General features: G+C 39.8%; 1 protein-coding gene across 1 annotated transcript; it reads right to left on the bottom strand.

Moving 5' to 3' along the window:
* Nucleotides 1-13,070: 13,070 nt before the first annotated feature.
* Nucleotides 13,071-17,051, bottom strand: LOC111267399 (EH domain-containing protein 1). The gene is made up of 8 exons (XM_022845634.2): nt 16,975-17,051; nt 16,703-16,825; nt 16,390-16,579; nt 15,827-16,019; nt 15,249-15,530; nt 14,719-14,997; nt 13,745-13,988; nt 13,071-13,644 (listed from the first exon to the last, which is right to left on the bottom strand). The coding sequence occupies exons 1-8, from the start codon at nt 17,000-17,002 to the stop codon at nt 13,514-13,516; spliced, it is 1,470 nt and encodes a 489-aa protein (XP_022701369.1). The 5' UTR covers nt 17,003-17,051; the 3' UTR covers nt 13,071-13,513.
* Nucleotides 17,052-19,596: the final 2,545 nt, after the last annotated feature.

Genomic DNA, 19,596 nt, shown 5'->3' with positions numbered 1-19,596 from the left:
TAATATTATTGTAGAAAGAACACGCGGGAACAGTAATTTTATCTTATAGGAAGGTAGTTACTTTAAAGCACTAGACGATAACACCGAAAGCACGAATGGCCGAAGGTCTTCCAATCAAAAATAACCGTATGATTAAGTTTTTTAAGTTTAAAAATCTTTTTCATAATGCATGTAACATAATACACCGTTGAAACGCATTCGACATATACGAGTATACTGCGTAAACACACATTCATTCAACGTTGTCTTAAACGTAAGCAGCACATAAACATTCTTTAATGTAGACTCTATAAACAAACGATCGTCAAGTTTAGTACACATTCGGTACAATACAGATTGGGCATTAATAAGAAACTGGCAAACAAAAACTGCAAGGCAGGAAGCCCTTGGCTAACTTACCTTGTGGAAACAAGTTACCTGAAACGGCTCTAAGAAATATGAGGAGTCTGCGCCAATTGGTTGACCAACGACGCAATACTAGGTAAATACTAACCACTACCGTTGCCAAGACTGAAACAATATACAGCATAATAAAAAAAAAACACGTTTAAAGATATCTTTACTGGAGGTTGTGCAACGTATGTTCTTTCTAACAGCAGCTTCTGAGCTTTTGAACAAATGTAAACGAGCTCTGATTATATACCTAGCATTTTTCAAAGATAGTCGATAATCCATGAAAGACGCTGTAACTTGCTTTTGACCAGCCGTTTTCGCGCGAAATTCACTGTTACTGATAGACGTAAGTGTAAACGTAAGGCGACTAGTAGTATGTAATACGAAAGTTTTAACACACAATACGTTGTTTATAACGTTTTTCGGTTTGCTTATTTTATTCAAAAAGCTGAATGATTTAACTTGTATAAAATTACTGGCACTAACCTACGTAAAAAACACCCAATACCCCATGATTACTAAGCAAAGAGCTGTGCTAATGTAATTTCTACTGCAAAATAGAAGGTCGCACGTTGATTATAAGCATCAATGTGTGCGACAGTGTTATTCAAGAAAAAGCCTTTAAAGCTTAAGGACATGTCTGCGCGACAGACAACGTGTCCGACGCCCTTACCCGGCCTGTTGGCGTTGATGGCATTAATGATACATGCTATATATATGTATATGAGTAAACAGATTTGACGCCAAAATTAATTGTTGGTGGTAACGCCATAATGGTCAAGTGAGTGCATCAATTTCCGCGTTTCTTAATTTCATATTAATACGACTCGAATAGGGGTCGTCAATTAATTTGGTACACTTTAAAGCTTCACAAACCTTTACCAATTCGATGCACGGGGTTGCATTTTTTTCATTCCTTCAAACGTTCTTTTTCTGCTAATTTATAAGCTTTGCGTTGGTATAGCTGAACCTTTGCCACATTAAGGCTCTTTGGTTATTGTTATACGTTGCCATTTAGTGGCAAGCTATTCGCTGGCACGATGGGCAGCATTCTTTAATAATATTTATTAGACACTTACAAGTAGTATCTTCTGTAGAATTTTTCACTGCGAACATTTCGAAGTATACGTCTATCCATGGCTTCTACTGTTAGCGTCTCCGTCTATGTATATAAGCCTATTATTGTGTATTTAAGCTTACGGGGGAGCCGATCGAAATACGCTACCAGTATTTGCCCGCATCATTACCTATACACCGATTAAAAATGGTAGCAAAATTAGGCTTTACCAAATGGACCATGCGCCGTCGTGCGTACGGACAGCAAAGGTCCAAAGCTACACGGTATTTATGCTCACTCGGAGGGTGAACGAGCCTCACTTTAATACAACAACAGCAGCAGCAACATCTAGAAGAAGTAAAAAAAATGATAAACGAGACCAAAGACAAGGGCTAACCGTGAAGCATGTTTAATAAAAAGAAAAATGGTACCTTTCTTCGCTCGATTATATTATACACACGTATACTTGTGAATTCCATAACATCGTAACATCACTCAATCTCCTAACGGCACCAGGCAGACTATGCATTATTACCTGTATGCATTGTAATGATCCGATCAGGCACTCTGGGTTATTTGATTTGAATCTTGCAATACTGTTTACTACGAGAAAAACAAAAAAAAATATATATATAATTTAATAGCAGTAGATGATGGGCCTTAATTAGTCGGAAGGGTTCAACTAAAACGCTAAGGCAAACTTTGTTTATTTGAAAAATGCCACGATAGTCGTATTCATGCCCCGAACTTTACGGCATACATGGGCCGACCAGCCGATCGCCCTCCGGAAGACTAAACGATTACAAACAGGTCAAATAATACGTGTCTTCGTTTTACGCTGTCCCAATAGTGAGGAAAACACTTGTTTTATTAGAAGCGGAAGTAGCAGCAAAGGTATTGATGAATATAAACATACAAATGCTATAACCACGCTAGCCTGCTGGTATTGTAAGGGACAGAAGATTTAACTACAGAAGTGGAACAAGACCATAAAATCGAATAGAGAACACAGTAGAAACTGATATTGATAATCAGCACAATATGCTTCTCAAAAATCTTTCGTTTCAAAATCGTGGGCCGCCGTATCAATCACGCGGTAGGTCTCCAACTTCGCGCTAACCGGAACTAACGATTCCTTACGCCTGTTAAGCCCCCGGGCCGATAGACGTTGTTCTCATGTTCATTTATGTATACAAGCAGACGGAAGTATTTCCAATAAAAAGCAACTCTGCTGAACGATTATCGTTTAATTGACGTTTTCGTATTTAGCCCGCTTAGATTAATGCATAGGCGAGCACCAGAATATACTATATAGTACGGCGTGTCACTAAGTATGTTTGGTCTCTTTTTATTTAATTTTGACATCAATGAATATAAAAGCCCTCTAATCAATGTCGACGTTTCAGCGAATTCTATTTTCTAATACTTCAATGAGACTTCAGAAATTTGACTTGAAAATGGGTAGCTGATACAGTTTTCCTTTGTGAATCTCCCTTTTGGTGCTAACGTTTTTTTTATCACCGTTTCTATTCAAACACACGTTTTATGCAATACGTTACCAGATCTAAGGTAAGCGCTGAAAAAGACGGCTTGGCTACACATTTTTTCGGAGAGCAACATTAGTACCTGGCAAAATGGTCAGGTAATATCTCTCGAACAATTAACGATTTATAAATGTCTGTTTGCTGACTGTTTGTTCTCTCGAACGTTAAACGAGGATCGATGTTGAACTTCGTTACACATTGCCAGTGTAAAAGTTCAAGCGACACTATCGACATCTGTTTCCGCTGTTAAACGATGGCAATTTCTTTCTCAAACTTGTAAGTGTAATAGATTTAAAAAGGAAAAAAAACCTAATTTACTCAATAGAACTAGTAGTTAGTATCGATCTCTTGAAACCTAAACATTTACCCTTCATAAAATATTGTGCTTCGTATTGTTAATATATTTTTATTTGTTCTGTAGTCAGAGTTGTCGAGCTCCGATATATAAAGGCAGACAGGCTCGGACTTGGAAGTAAAGTAGACTCACCGTCGGAGTAGGGATAGCAATGTTAGCAATGGCTTAGCATGCGAAAAAACGGAATTGTACTATAATAATTATGAATATATTTATTATTATTAACAATGATGGCACTCGCTCATTCATTGTTGTGTAACCGGTGTTCAATGGTCTGTGATTGGTGCAGGGTTTCTTGCTGCTACCGTCGACCTTTCGACGTGGTCCGCATATAATAAGTATTTGACAAACAATGATACGAGCATCGCGTTTCCCCTGCTACTACGTAATAGGGAACGCTGATTTTGAGCCAAAAGATGAAACTTTGAGATATTTGTCAGCTTGGATTAATATGTAGTTGTAATCACGCTGATTCTTCCGCTTCGTCGCATCAGAAACGGTGATTGTTGTCGGTGCGCGAAAAGATGCCTTATGTACACTGTAATGGTTGGAAACTTATATTGACAACGTTACGTTGACGCACTCATTCGTAATTGAAAAGGCAGGCCAAGCTCGGGAGAACCGGCTTGCTAAATTAAAACACAAATAGTTCCTATCTTTTATCGATCAAAAAATAGATTCTAGCGACGAATCGATTTATTATGCATTCTTCCTCACTCCCCACCACCTTTTCCCATCATTCATTCATTCATTCAATCAATTTATTCAGTCTTTTTGGTCAAAAGCGGTCAGCGCGGATGTTAAAGACCTCTCTACAAGCCAGACTCTGGGATCATCTAGGCCGTCAAACATGATGTACAACAACAAACTTTACTTACAAATGACATGAAAAAATTATAATCCATAGGAGCGGGATCTAGAAAATACGGTTGGCGCAGAAAAGTTTTCATTTAAGCACTTGCACGACGACTTCTACAGTTTTACTATGTGCGACCTAGCATCGTCATAGAGAAAAATTACTTTCCTTCGGGTATATCGGGTATTTTCTGTTGATCAGCCTTGTTCTCTCGACGAAGGTAGCCACGCATGGATTCTTTTTGTTCCTCTCAAGTGTTTTCCAATCTATAAGACCTTCGACGTTAAACGGCGCAGTGGGGTGAGACACATTTTCTAAGATTCCATTTGAATCGGAACCACTTCAAGTAGTTTTATCGACCCGAAAAAGATATGATATCAAGAGAACGCAATACTTGCTAGCATAAATCGGTTCATCATAGCAATATATTATCCACGTGTCTGTGTCGCACGCCTTTGTTTGGCTCTATACAATTTTAAGATTGACTTAGCTCCTACATCTTATGACATATAAAATAATGTTTGCGAAATTAGAATATACATAAAAAAAAAAAACAATATCGAAATGTGAAGGATATTAGAGAACGACAATAAGCAGCGACTGCTATGACGTAGTCATCGTAACACGTACGTGTTATCTTTTTTGCGTGTAAACCTCTGTTAATATACCACCTATGCTTCGATCCTAGACCCACATTGAACCGTCTAGTTCACCCTAATTGTATATCTAATTTTTTCAAAAGTATCCCATCATGTACGTGCTCTTTTGGCACACCAGTCACTATTTGTATTGCACCGTCAACTATACAAGGGGATCGCATTTTCGCCTGTAGGCGCGTCTTTAAACTTTCTATGGCATAAAAAAGAAAAATAAAGGCGGACCATGTTTCTGTTCCTCGTTCGAAAGGCTTTCTGTTTGAAAAGAATTTACCGAACGTACTTTATCCGTCTGTCTTTCTAACGGGACTGTTTTGACGCTCTCCCGTTATCAAACTCTTAAGGAAATTTGCTTTTTTGCACAACGATAATTGTATTAAATGTCTAAAACACTGTAATGGTATTGGCTATTCGTTGAATAATGGTTATGTATAAATTAGCAATTCTACTTATACAAAGTCTTATAAACAATACGTACTCAAAAACTTTGTTTACGCTAACAATTCGAAATTAGTGACGTTCACCACACATAACGTCAGAAACGTTAGATCGACTTGGCTTTGCATGACTTCTGAAGAAAGAAAGTGATCATTGCGTAAACGTCGTGTTGTTAAATAAGGCGTTTTTCCGTAAACACACAGAGTTACTCACGTCTACATTTAACGTACACAGCGAATACTGAAAAAATCCGTACATGGGATCTTCTGCGACTTGTGATGCTATGACGTTATGCGTACAATGACGCTCATCAGGATGTACAATCGAAAGTACAGAAGAATTTAATTTTTCAAAAGTACCGGGCAGTTTTAACAAAGCGTCTAATCGGAACGTTTCGGTCGTTGCTTGTGGAAAATTTTCGTTCAAACTTGACGAAGGGCTCCCTAATAAATACGTTGTTAATGTGAACTAGGAATGACACAGTATCGGTGCGATGAGCTGCGCTAATCTACGGATTCACCCTGTTGAGCGTAGCATGGACACGAAATAGAACAACTATCGAAGTTTGGAAAATTACAACTACAACAAATGGCTACACTAATTTCGCGAGTTAAAAAGTATGCGTTTTTTTTTTCTAGGCACATATGTCGCTTCCACACGACGTGGTGGTCGGCGCACCTAAACATACCTGCAGAGCTCTTGGCCTAAACCAAAAAGACGCACATATGCTCGCCGCACTTATGACCGATTGATAAGAAGAGAAGCGTTTCGCCGAAGCTTTGGAACTCGATAGGATTTCAAAGATTAGATTATCTTTTACCATACTCTCGTGGTATCGTTCGAATGCTTGCAGAGCGTTCGTTTGTCGTGGGCGGCTTTATTGAGCAGCATTAAACGTATCACGTGCAAGCAATTCTTATAACGGAGACTGACCTTAACCTGGCTTGCTGAGCAGGTTGGCATCTGGGAAGCAATGTATTAAGACTAGAATCTGCCCGCATGTAAACGCGCCGTGCTACACCAGCGTACAGACACACGTTAACCTAATCCCGTGACGTCCGACATGTTCATACTTTTTTCGCCGCGTTAACAGGGTTAGAGTTCGCGCCGAACGTCAACCCAATGTATAGGCTTCTACGTCATTCACTATTTGCACGCGCCCTATCTAATGCTACCGCTAATAGAGAGTAGTTCACAGTCGCATAGGGAACAAATTAGTGATGATTTGAAGCTCCTTTCTCCAAGTGCACTATGTACGGGTTCCTATGAGCTACCTAGGCGGTCGACAGAAAATAGTTAGCTTTCTGATAAGATGTTGCATTGCTCACCCGAACAGCAATAGAAAACTGGGAACGACTTTGAGCCCTTTGCGGTAACCAGTCAAGCTTGTCCGCTTCTTGCCTATGGCGCTGGTGCTACCCTAGATTTTGGCCGTTACGTCTAACGGCTTACCTGAGAGAGTCGTCTAAACAAATTAACAGCCATAGATCTCGCAGAATGTACATAATGCTTTTTTGTACAGGTCGCTCTGAGCCTGATAATGAAAACAAACATTATTTACGTTTTTGTAAGTTTTATAAACTTTATCCTTTTAGTAATGTTTGGTAAGATATTTCGATAGCAAAAAATTTTGAAACATGCACAATAATAACAAGAAAGCCGCAGCCGCTCCTTACCGTACAGTGCGTGAAATTATAATAGATCAAGCTCTGCAACGAGCTTAATATCTGTTTGCCATGCGGTACACGTTCTACGAATACCGATATATGTATCACGTAACTTTAACGTCAAACCAACAGTATAGCGCCGTCATCATGAAAGTAGTTAAAGAGCACGTTTTTCTTTATCGATAGCCCGTAACACGAAAACCTACATGTAAAATGTTTACGCTTCGATCACATACATCTGCTGTTAATATGACATGACACCCTGATCGACAGCAGGATTATATAATATCACTTTCAAAACGGGACGTTAAGTCTTTTCTTTCAAAGCGCTTATATAATTTTTCGAATTTAGACAAGTCACAGAGGACTTCACGTATTTGAACTGAGAAGTGTACGCGAATCGCTCACATGGGTCGCGATGTAAATCTGAGCGTACATGCGAATGCTCCAGGAAAATAAAGTATGAGATTTGATTGGTTTCAGCGCAACGTAAAGAGCTTCCTATAACGTTAGTGCACAAAGACAGACGATGTAACTTCAAGTTGGCACAGATCAAAAAGCAAACTTCATAACATTAATGGTACTTCCCACGACTCCTGTTGAAACTTTTTGAAACACAACTTTTCGAATAGTGCAGGCTCTATAGGTTCTCAAAGATTTTAGTGTTATGGTAGATTATTGTTTCGACAAACATATGTTTAAAGGGTAAATTAGCTCACGGAAAAATGGAGGGGAGAGGTAAGTAGCAACGGCGTATTCTGATCGAAAATGCAATATTAGAACTTGCCATTCTATCCCCCATGCGGTAGTTTCTCTATATTGCAGATCGAGAAGCCCTTAAGCTATAATTATGGATATTAAGGCACATTTGCATCATGTCTCAGGTGCGAGAACAAAAACTACGATTGTGTAATATGCCTTCAAAGCGAAATCCTTGTATGTGCACGTTTCTCACCAGCGTATACTTTGAGCACCTGCAAAGCGCTGCTATTCAATCTTTGTCTAACGTGATACGTTGTTAATTGATCAACTATCCCTTCTAAAACAAATACTATTTATATTAAGGCTTTCTTTTAATTGTTATTAGATAAGCTAGGAGTTCTTTCTTTCCTGTATTTTTGAAAGAAGCCTTCTTCTGCATCGAACAATATCTTCTAACGCGATGTAAAGCTCGTATGTACAAAAATGTTTCCTTCCGGCGTTAAGCATTGCTTCAGACACCTGAAACTGGGATTAGGTTCTTCTCTACGAACAGTTTTTCGGCGCCAACCTCCCCTTCAATAGAGGGTCGAGTTGCCTTGTGTCTGTTTTCGCTCATTCGGTTCTTGGCTGTGTCGCCATATTTTCTGTCTGCTGGCCCGTGTCTTATCTCACGTATTTTCGTTAAATAACAAACAACTGAAAAGAGGGCAATGGAGATGGAACGACGCAACCTTTGGTTCTACGTCGGCCCTGTACGTGTGAGTCTGCTATCACGTCAAGCGTTCTTTAAAGTCTCTGGATCACAGGACCGACAGAACATCGGTGGGCGAAGAGAAAACAACGAAGTACGAGCTGCCGAATGAAAGTAAACACGTACATACATTTACGTGCGCAACAGGAAGGGACAAGCTACGAATCAACATGAATAGATGAAGGTTGTCGTGATGAAGAATCGACTCAAATGGTTACTATCTAACGTCCATTGCGTCTTAGACCAAGCAGCCGGGTTGACAGTTGGCAGAGCCCGCCCAGCGAAGTAAGGATCATGAAAAAAAAAGAGGCTGAACGATATCCGTGTGACTGAACTGTGGTATATACATCGTATGCATACGTTACGTCAAAGTGTACGGGGTCTAACATTCTGAGTTGATATTGTTTTGGCGGAACCTAAGCACGAACCGCATTGGGACGTGGAAGCTCGCAAGTTTACCTTAATTAGGCCTGGATCTTATTGGCAGAAGGCCATGGAATACAACGATATATACATACAAATAGATGACATAGCCAACAACGTGACTATGGAATCGTCTCGTTTCAATTTTGATATATAATAGTAAGTTCACGACGTTAGTCATCACACTGTACATTCGTTCTTTTTAGTTGTCATGTTGAGCGAGTTATTTACGTCCCTCAGATACTTTCCTTGTGAAGACTAATTTTGAGCTCTTGTGGATGTTTGGTAGAACAAGCGGCACACAAGAAATTTCACTGATTCCCGTAATTGACGCCGGCAGACACGTCAGCTAAAAAAATAAATAAAATTAGACAACTTGCTCGATCGTCTTAGGTAGGGCGTCTTGACAGGAGCGGTAGAATGTCCACATTAGTGTATGTAAATATACGTTATATATATATATATATATAAAAATAGACACTATTGTAATAGAAATCCAGCTGAGGAAAAGGGTTGTTTCGTAGATAGTTCGACGTGTTCTAAAAAGCTTTATTTTATTGTATCATAATTAACGTTTGCATAATGAGTCGTTCAGAAGCTTTCTTAACTTCCGTCCTGTTACTATAACCTACGTCAGGTTTACATTTGAAACAGTTTGAACCTGATTCTGCCTTTACTAAGCAATAGTATGCTGTATTATAACCTATTTGCAGCTCTTCGGGTTTCTTTTTTAGATAAGCCATTAAACAGATCATTCGATGTACCTTCATCGTCAGCGAGCAGACATTACGAGCCTACTCAGTCGAATGTCGAGAAAACAAAGGCCGTCGTCTCGGAAGTTGTGCTTACCACACTTTCAATTGACGTACACACAACACGCTGACGAGCATCATACAATTACTATGAGAACTAATGAAAAAAATGTTGTAATGTTTTATCTGTTAATTTAGTGAATAAACAACAGTTTTCTAAAATGGTAGATCTGTGCTACCTTTTCCTTGAATTGAATCCTATATGATGTAATGTCAATAACTAGTTATCTCTGTCGTCAATTGCTAGCAACGAAAGCTGACTGACAACAAAACAGACAAAACAGTTATAGGAACCTTAAAAGATGCTGGCGATAGATAGAACAATTTTCAGAACGACTAACAGCTAGTTATGTAATTAGCGTTTCTATATTTGCATCTACCTCTGTCTGTGTCTCTAAACGTGTGTGCTTGTGCATGCGTGTGTATGTACGTCTGTCTACGTCTGTTTGTGTCTCTGGCCGTGTGTATGTGTATGTACGTGTATGCGTATGCGTATGCGTGTGTCTCTGTCTGTCTGTCTCTGTGTTTGTGTTTCTGTGTGTTTGCAATTCTAGTGAAAACCTGTATTGACAGTAATGTTAGATCTGTCTAGATCTTTCGCCTTCTTTAGATTGCTATCGACAGAACGACCCTTCATTTTTAAACCAACGACCCCATCTTGATTTGCGTTCACTATCTACTCATTCAGGGGTTTGCGGGACCACCCGCGATCTCGTCATATCAGATAGAAGTAGTAACAGATAGCAAACATAGCTGACAGGGTAGCTTGAATGCTTTAAAAATGATTATAGACGAACTGATAAGCAGCGTCTCATTGAGGGGGCTTCAGGTATGACTTAACGCGGATTGCGCTTATCTATATAAGAATGATCTGCACATAGGTGATGTCACACAGGCAAGCTATGGGCTCACCCAAACGGTTCAGCTATACGAATTCCCATTACGGCGTATCACAACGTGAGGTTTACTGTATACAGTACAATAGACAGGTTCCTACCTCACATTCTCGAATTGTTAAGCACATATAGCTACGGCATAGTTTCCGTATGTAGTAACAAATCACTGCCGTCAAACAGAAGGGAGAGCACACGCTGTATGTAGAGAGACCACCAATGTGCGACGCCACCAATCGATTGGTATATCGACGAGATTCGCGGAATATTTCAAATCCCAAATGAGACTATTTTACGTAGCGTAAAGTACATGTAATATTCTTACATATACTTTACTCTGTAGTTGTACATAACTTTTCCAATTTAAATATGGATAAGCTACGGGTATTTTGTTGATGGAAGTAAAATTGACAGGCATTGCTAAGCTACCTTACGTTTTTTGCACTCGATCGCCAGTTACAAATGATTCCCAGGCGTCAAGATTATGACTATCTATGAGGATAAAATATGTACGCATACCGGATTTTCTAGATTCCACTATAGACGGCCTTTGGACTAAGCAATGTACCTGAAACACCGCTATGTAAAATTAAAACAAATACTCGGCAATTGTGAGGTTACTAAAAAAAGCATTTGTATTGTCTGAGCATGTTGCCTATTAAAAATAAAGGTTATTACGGAGGCATATTAAACATAAAAGGTTCCTATTTGTTTATCATGTAGACTTCCGATTGACTGTAAAGCTGAGACACATTCGCATGTACTAAAATTTGATCCGCTTTGAGATAATGGACAGGCCGGCAAATACGGCACCCTGCGAGGGGCCTACCTGTAACTGAGAAAAGCTCTGTGCCCCATCGATACGTTTTTCACACACCTTTTCGCCTTACTAAGTGGCTTTCATAGAATTTGGCGAGAAAAAAGAAAGCAAGAAAAATGCGTGGTTGGGTTGCATGAGTGTTGAAACGAACGACACGAAGTTTTTTTTTAACGGTATTGACGCAATTTGTTCTTGCGCCCTACAACATGGATTTTTATTCACGGCTCTGTTTAGTACGACCTGAAAACTTCACATAGAACAATTTATATACACACACATGGGGAGGATTGTTTTGGGGACTTACTTACAAATATCAGTGTGCTAAAGTAAACTGTACTGTATCCTGTAAAGTATACGCTTCAAGCACCTGGGGTATATGCTCAAACAAAGATTACGGTACATATTGAAAGCACTGAAAAACGTTGCAGGGTTACCCTATAATACGGTATTTAGGTAGGCTCCAGGTTGACTATCCAGAAATCAGCGTTAATTCCGTAAATTGTATCGAGCGTCTCATTGCTAGACGAACGAACATCGTTTGGATTACCTTCTGCCTGTTAGTTGTGATGAGCTAATATTGCATTATATCCGCTATGCTTAATCCCAGCAGAATTGTTGATGTAGAACTGTAGTGGGGGCATTGATGAAGAATTACAGTCAGTAAACATTTCTTACTCATCAACTGTCGAAAAAATAGATTGGAGCCCACTTTGACATCTCCTCGCTCGAAGAACGAATAACGCTTGAGCATTTCGTTTGAATTATTAACATGTGTTTATCAAAAATGCGACTGGGTCTCAAAGGCGACACCATTTATCAAGCGTTATTATTGCTCAATAAAACCATTGCCGTGACAAAACTCCGCTGGAGCCAGCGTCCCGTATACGTATTGAAATCTGTCCCGCATACTGAAAGAAGACTTGTTGCTGCTGCTGTTAAATACGTTCGTTGTCAACAGTTACGACCCGACAAACAATAGACAGACCTGTCGTAAACCATCATCATCTAGTGCCGGCATCAAGAAGGCATGACATTAAATCGCTTGTTCGTCTTGCGAAAGAAGACACTCAGAAGAAAATTGGACTGACTCCGCTGGTGGTCTTTTTGTGAAGATCGTCCGACTATGAAGAAAAGGTTTTTGACATGAAGAAACTCATCATATTCACCTGTCGGTGGTGAAAAGGAACCGCGTAGCGATGCTAAGTATCCGAAACAGATGTCCGAAACAGCTTGTCCAGTTGAAACCCGTATACCACCCACAGGAGGAAGGCATTACCATCCCTATTCGGCCAGGAAGGTAGTTCTTCTCCCTAGTACTTACAGAGAACGCTGAATCGTAAAATCGTACAATTTTACTCAAGTAATTGTGCTATGGAAGGTATCAACATATGTTGCCCATACATCCTGGTATGAGTACGCGCAATATAAATATATAATCTTGATACAATGCTAATAAAAACTCAGCCCTGAACCTGAAGCTTGAAAAAACGTTAATTGTACTTCACTGAAACTGCAAGTAATTTAGTTACACTGAATTCAGATTGTAATTTTCGGGGGGGAATCATTGTATCTTCACAATATTAGTGACATCTATTGCAAGATATCTGAAAGGCTAGAGACTGAAAGAGCGTTAGCCCACTGAGTAGTCGAATCAGTGTCTCACGTCTGTCTAAAACGATCGTCCTTAAAAGAAACAACGTATATTATACAATTACCCTTTATTAAGAAAAGTGTGCATATATTTATGTTGCTGAATTGTTCCTTAAACCATACGGCATCGTATCACACCGTGGCTTGGCTTAACCACAAAGCCAAAACGTATTTCTCTGTTTATTCAACAATTGTATGAAGGAACGGGCTCCACGCATAGGAAAAGTTGAACGTATTATTGAAATAGATTTACGGTCTATTACGTGTAACTTGAAGTCCATGGGCTTGGTGCACTTTTTCCTCTATTGTATTGAATAAATGAAAGAGATGAAAATAATAGGAAATTGCATGAGGCCTTATAGCTTCATTCCCTAGACGTCCTACATGATTGCTAATTAAACCATTCGATTATAAATCTAATTAGCCGTTATCATATTCGCTTCATCCGACGCGGACATAGTTACGGTTACTGATAGTAAACGACCGTTACGCAAAATCAAGCATCTCCGCAACGATGCGATTTGACATCATCCCGAACAACTAGCTTCACACCATTTGAAGGCAACGAAGTAACGGCATCGCTCTCCATAAGTCGCTCGACAAGAGAAATACAGGACGATTTCTCATCTATAAGAAAAGCAAAAACCAATGTGTATCAATTAGTCCCCAAACGAATACTCAAGATGTGTACATACATGAAATTAGATGTTAGCAGTGATAGACGTACCGTGACGCCAGTGATCAACGAGGTGCATGAAGACTGCAAAAAGCTTCTTGTCCAGTTGCTCCTGCTTTTCAATATTTACGAAATTCCAAAGCATAGTAAATGTGGCAGTATCGAGCGATACGTTTTCTTCTTGTAAGGCTGCACGTATTTCCACACCGTTCATCGCTTGTACACGGCTGGACATACGATTAAACATCTCTTCATATTTGGCATGTTGTTGAGCGGAAATGTGCTCAGCAACAACCTGCAACGAAATAAATTATATATATACACATAAACACCAAATATATTTCATATGCCACTGGGATGCATTTTTGATTTTCGCCTTTTTGGGTGTCTTCGAGTGCAAAAATCGGCTCAGCTTCCCCCGATCCATCGTCGCCGGCCTTCTTTCAGACGACGGTCTACATTGATAATGTCGTTCTATCTCGCGATTCGACGAGATGAACTGTTATATATACTCCTACAGGCTTATCATTGCATAATTGTATATAATAGCACCAATTAGTGCTCCAGTAAAGCTCTGATGTGATGTCAACTAAATTAAGATGACCATGAACGCTGAAGGAAAAATAATGCGCTGTAGTGAACGCGGTGTGCAGGCCTCAGGTTGTAGGTGGCCTGTCTGACCTTTTTCCACTGTTGGTACGTATGGTATCATTTCTTTTTGTTTCAGAGCCCTCAACAACGGTTTAGCAATATGATGGCGACGGCCAGCAACATTGTCGATCGTATAACAGTACTGAGCATTGGTGCAAAGGACCGACGTAGTTGGATAAACACATACCTCCCAGAGTACGCCCCCAGGGGCGACCCGCTTTGTAAATTGCAATTTTTTTTTTTTATCTAAAGGAGTAGGCGTAATATATATCGCGCATAGACCCAGCGGGCGATTTTGGTTTTTTCAACTTACAATTTTCATGCATCGCCTCACCCTTATCCGGGGTTTCTCATTGTTCACCATCGAAACGTACCTGTCGCATTTGCTGGCCAAAGATTGCTTTGACATGTAGCGGCTCTTTTCTTTGAGACATATCTAGAAGAGCTGGAATGTCTACATCAATAAAATGGTTGACTTCATCCAACAACGATAGTATTTTCTCTGCTGAGCAGTTGTGTAGATCCGATGACCACCGAAGCTTCTTACGCATCGCCGAGGCCTTTGGTAAGTCACCCATAGAGATCTTGTACTTAGATACCAGTTGTTCAAAGATCTCTGACAGTTCCGTTGTGGAAAGGCGGGAAGAAGCTCCCTACGCGAGACGCAATCGCAGTTTCATGCAAGACAATGCAAGTTCTAGCATTAGAAATGACTAATTCCAACTACTGTATACACATGTGTGTTGTATACATACAAATAAAATAGTACTCAATAGTATAATAATAAATAAAAAGTACACACTTCGTGTTTCAACCTAATATTGTAACAAACAGCAAAATGCAATGAACTGCATTCTTTCATTTAAACCTTTAATTTTAAACCTTTTATGAGCCTAGTATTTACCTTTTTGAGAACTGTGGGATAATGTTCCTTTAAAAAGTTAATCAGAAGACCATGTGCGCGTACTTGGCGAGCTCTTCGAAGGATTTGATCCAATTTACGCAAAGCAGAATTGCACGGAAGTTCAGCTATCTCTGCGTCGAGTCGTTTCAGGTTTGCCATGAACATTTCAGAGTTTTTTGAATCTGCCCGAGCGCCCCGGCTCCAGAATGATCCCAGTAGAATGTCAGGAACCTCTGGTGTACCGAGTACTTGTCCCAGAGACCAAAGAATAGCTCCGTATACCTGCGCAACAGCAAGAACAAAATACCGTCGCATGCTGACTCTCGCAATATATTCGTCATTAATACATAAGTTAGACCGTTGGAAAGACCGTGCAACTAGCTAGGCAGTATTTTATATATTTCTATGAGACAAAAATTCTTCGAGGTTTCGTTCTACCTAGGCGACTTTATTCGCATATCAGTGGGCTCAAAATGCTGCTAGAAAGCAGATTTTACTTTGATGACCACGATTGTAACTTCGTTTGTATATATATATATATATATATATATATATATATATATAGCCTTCAACATTACCTTCATAAGTTCCTCGTCTGATGTTATCTCGTCAGCCTTGTTAATAATGAACCGCATTTTATGTGCATATCTTTTCAGTGACTCTAATACTGTTTTGAGCTCGTCCGATATTTCGGGCTTAAGTGCATCCATCATGACCACAATTTGGTCACTCTTTTCCCCGAACCATTCCATTGCGCCAACATAATCATAGCTAAAAGCAAGTCGACGAAGCAATAGTTTACTATTTGCAAAAACTATATCCATCGCGCAGGGAATCTGAACTTAACTGCAAATCAAAACTTTCGCTAGAATAGAAAAAATGTTTTTTTGGAGGTTGAAAGCAAATACATTATGTAGACCAGACATCACTGAATTGTGGGTCTGGTACTGTGGGACTCTCACCCACTAAATAGAATAGAAAAATATTTATCTAGCCTAAGCAAATGAGACTTATAATTAAAGCTTTGAATTAGTAATTTGCATACACATTTTTGCCGACTATATTTTCTGTCTATACGGCTAACTACTAGTAAATTGTCTAATATGCGCGGATCAATGAGTTTGATGACCATCGTCCTTACTTTCTTGTTCCTGAGATAACGCCGGGCGTATCGATAAGCGTAATCTGTTGGAGGATTTGGGCGTTAAGTGATGCACCAATTAAACGGTCAAGGAAAGCAGCCCCGAACCTCTCTAGACCAGTCTTGGGAAATTCTCCGCGGCCTCTGGATCCAGTTTCCTCGCGATTGGATGGCAGAATCAGTGCTCCTCCTAGCGCACACACAGACACGAAATCGTCCTGAATACGGCCTTTATTCTACAAAATATACCAATTTTACATTATGTTTACGTAGCCTGGCAACGTTTTGTGATGACAACTTGCGAAGATCCTACCTGGTGTGGTGATATCTGTTGAAGAATAGCCAATAACAACGAACCGATCGGTTGTTGGCTCTGGCCCAACCCTCATTCCTGGATAGGACCGGCCTAGAAGGCGTTCCACTAGTGACGTCTTTCCTGTGTGTTAAGGGACATTGTAAACTTTGACGGTATTTGGAGGCAATGCACTATATTAAAATGGTAGTTTTTTTTCCAACTGTCGACGTATCATTATTGTAGTTAAGTATATGCACCGTAGAAATCGTTAAATTGCAATATTCACTCACTATAACTTCCATTTTCGATCGTCACCATACGAGTGTTGCTCAGACAAAAATTACACGAACAACATGCAGTAGCAACGATTCAGTCTAAGGCTCTAAGGCGAAAATTCTAAGGCTCAAAAAAGGAAAAATAGATCTGTTTAGCCATAGATTTAGCGTAGTAGTACGGCTGCGCTATGCTGGACATTTACCTTAGAGCACTGTCGGTGACAATTGTTTGTGATGCTAACAATAGATTATTACCTCACAACGAGATAGCTGGAACACGTACATGGTCAGCTGAGTCAATGTGTTATAATGAATGGTTTCGTCCACAACTAAATAACTCATTCTTTCCAAATACGAAATAGAGGCGCATTCGGGCCAAGAGGTACGCGCTTTGAGGTAATTTGACTTGCCAAATATCGGAGCAACCTAGGGGTTACACTTTTCTTCTCTAGTTCGTGTGAACAAATCGTTTCTAGGCATATCACAATAGTTTTTACCAAAAAAAAAAAAAGCTTGTGATAAAACTCGAAGGGGTAGCCGTAATTAGGTTCAAGACCGCAGAATAGCTGATATACCTAGGAAAGTGCAGGAAATTAAACAAAAAAAAAAAAAAAAAGAGACTACATGTGAATTACATCTCCTGAGGGAAAACCTAATCCAAGGAGAACTTTTCTGTAATCACGGAAACATATGCAACGAGTAGTTATGTATGCAGGTACATTCTACTACTAATTGCTGCCATGATCGCTTTTAGTGACCACAGCACAGCCGCTACTCTTACTATTGCATCGAGTCATCCTGAATTGTACGTCCACTGATTACATATTAATATTATCTGTGGATCTCAAAGCAGCATATTAATTTATAACAAACATAGAAATTGAATATTTTCTAGTTAAGTTAGTATTTATATATATAAATTGATATAAACTATACATGTAATAAAGAAGAGGTTAATAGGTCTTATAATATTATAAGACCTATTAACAACTATTAATTTACAGTGAAAGAAGACGAGCGGGTGTCGCACCGACGGAATAAGGTCCTATGATGAGCACGATAGGCTTTGCATAGAAGTCGGCCTCGAGGAGTCGAGAATGGGATGAGAAATGCTGAAATTGGGTCTCTTGTTCCAGTGGAAGAAGTCGCTCTTCATACAAGGTCGTGAGCCCTTCTTCCAGCGAACAGAATGCACGTGCATCCAACTCCCGCGGACTATCGAACGTCGTCTCTCTTGCCTGCACGACGAATTATTACAGAGTCGCAGTGAGAAGATGCTTCATGCTTTGGCCTTCTGTGCTACATGTTGAATGAAGTTGAGGCGCATGCATATGAACTAGCCAACGGCTAATAATAAAATTAACTTGCTTGCGTTCTAAAATTCAACCGTCACCATGTTTTTCGTAGAATTTCAGGGAATTAATCATAATACCCTGAAATTCTAATGTCAGTCGGGTACCGTTCCGGACCCTCATTAAGTTGCTAAAGAGTGCCATTTAATCGACGACGTTTTTTACATTACGTACAATTTTCGAAGATAAATAATCTTCAGCTCACCAATTGCAATCAATGCCAGATGCAATCAGCATATAATTCTTAGAATAAAACTGTAAAGTAAATTGGTTGGTTTCGTAGAATTACGTGCTTCTCAGATAATGCGTCAACTCCTGCGCAAAGATGATAGTAAATCTATCCTCATAGATGGACGCCAGAATGACTTAATCCCATGTGCATGAGTAGTTTGAAGTAGTAGTAGTAGTAGTAATAGTAGTAGCAGCTGTAGTGGACGTCTGTGGACTTGGTCATTCTGCCGCTTCTTTTTATGAGTTCCGCGTAGCTCTGGTGTGTCAGGATAACGTAAAATAGTAATCATTTATTTATATACGAACGTGTTGATGCTTTCCGATATCGCTGGCTAAAGTCAATCGCTTTCAACTCGACGCTAGATTTTGCGCTTTTTAGTTATCTCGTTCTCGCTGGTTTCTCGTACAAAAGCTTGCTAGTACAATTGTGTATCCGGTCGAAATGAAGACAGTATTTAACGCTGTCCGCTAAAACCGATCGGCTAATGTCAGACGCATTTTCAACAACAAAGTCTAACTGCTATCGGTTTTCGAGCTAATTATGTCAAACGCATCATGTAGTGAAACACCAGCACGAAATCATTAAAGGATATCGAAAACCAATGAGATAGGCATGTATTTAAAATCGGCGGTGTTCGCCGGCACGTTTTTTGCTAGCGGCGGCGGCGGCGGCGGCGCAGGGTTCGCGAAACACTTAGACGTGATTTTAGCCAGAGTCGATTGTCATGTTTGCCGCCACGCAGACGTACCGAAAAATTTTACTATCTAAAGGGGTCGGTCAGCGCCTATATAGATGGGTATACATAGGACAATTCCTTCGTTTGGCAAGTCCTTACTGAAGGTTCTGCTAAACTAAATCTGTCGAGCTTCACATTTTCCAATTGAACACCAGATTTCCATCTGACGTTCACATGATAAAATGATAAAATAATCATCCTGTATTTTTACCATCCGATCTAGAGTATATATATGGTCAGGCAGACTTTAAGGGGTTGTTCGTCATAGCAGGAATAGGACCAATTGCCATTCTCAGTATCAGAAAACCAAAAGAAGA

Source organism: Varroa jacobsoni, unplaced genomic scaffold, assembly GCF_002532875.2.
Source record: "Varroa jacobsoni isolate VJ856 unplaced genomic scaffold, vjacob_1.0 scaffold_1179, whole genome shotgun sequence".
Lineage (NCBI taxonomy): Eukaryota > Metazoa > Arthropoda > Arachnida > Mesostigmata > Varroidae > Varroa > Varroa jacobsoni.
Note: the sequence above shows the minus strand (reverse complement) of the source record. Positions and strands in the feature narration are given on the sequence as shown.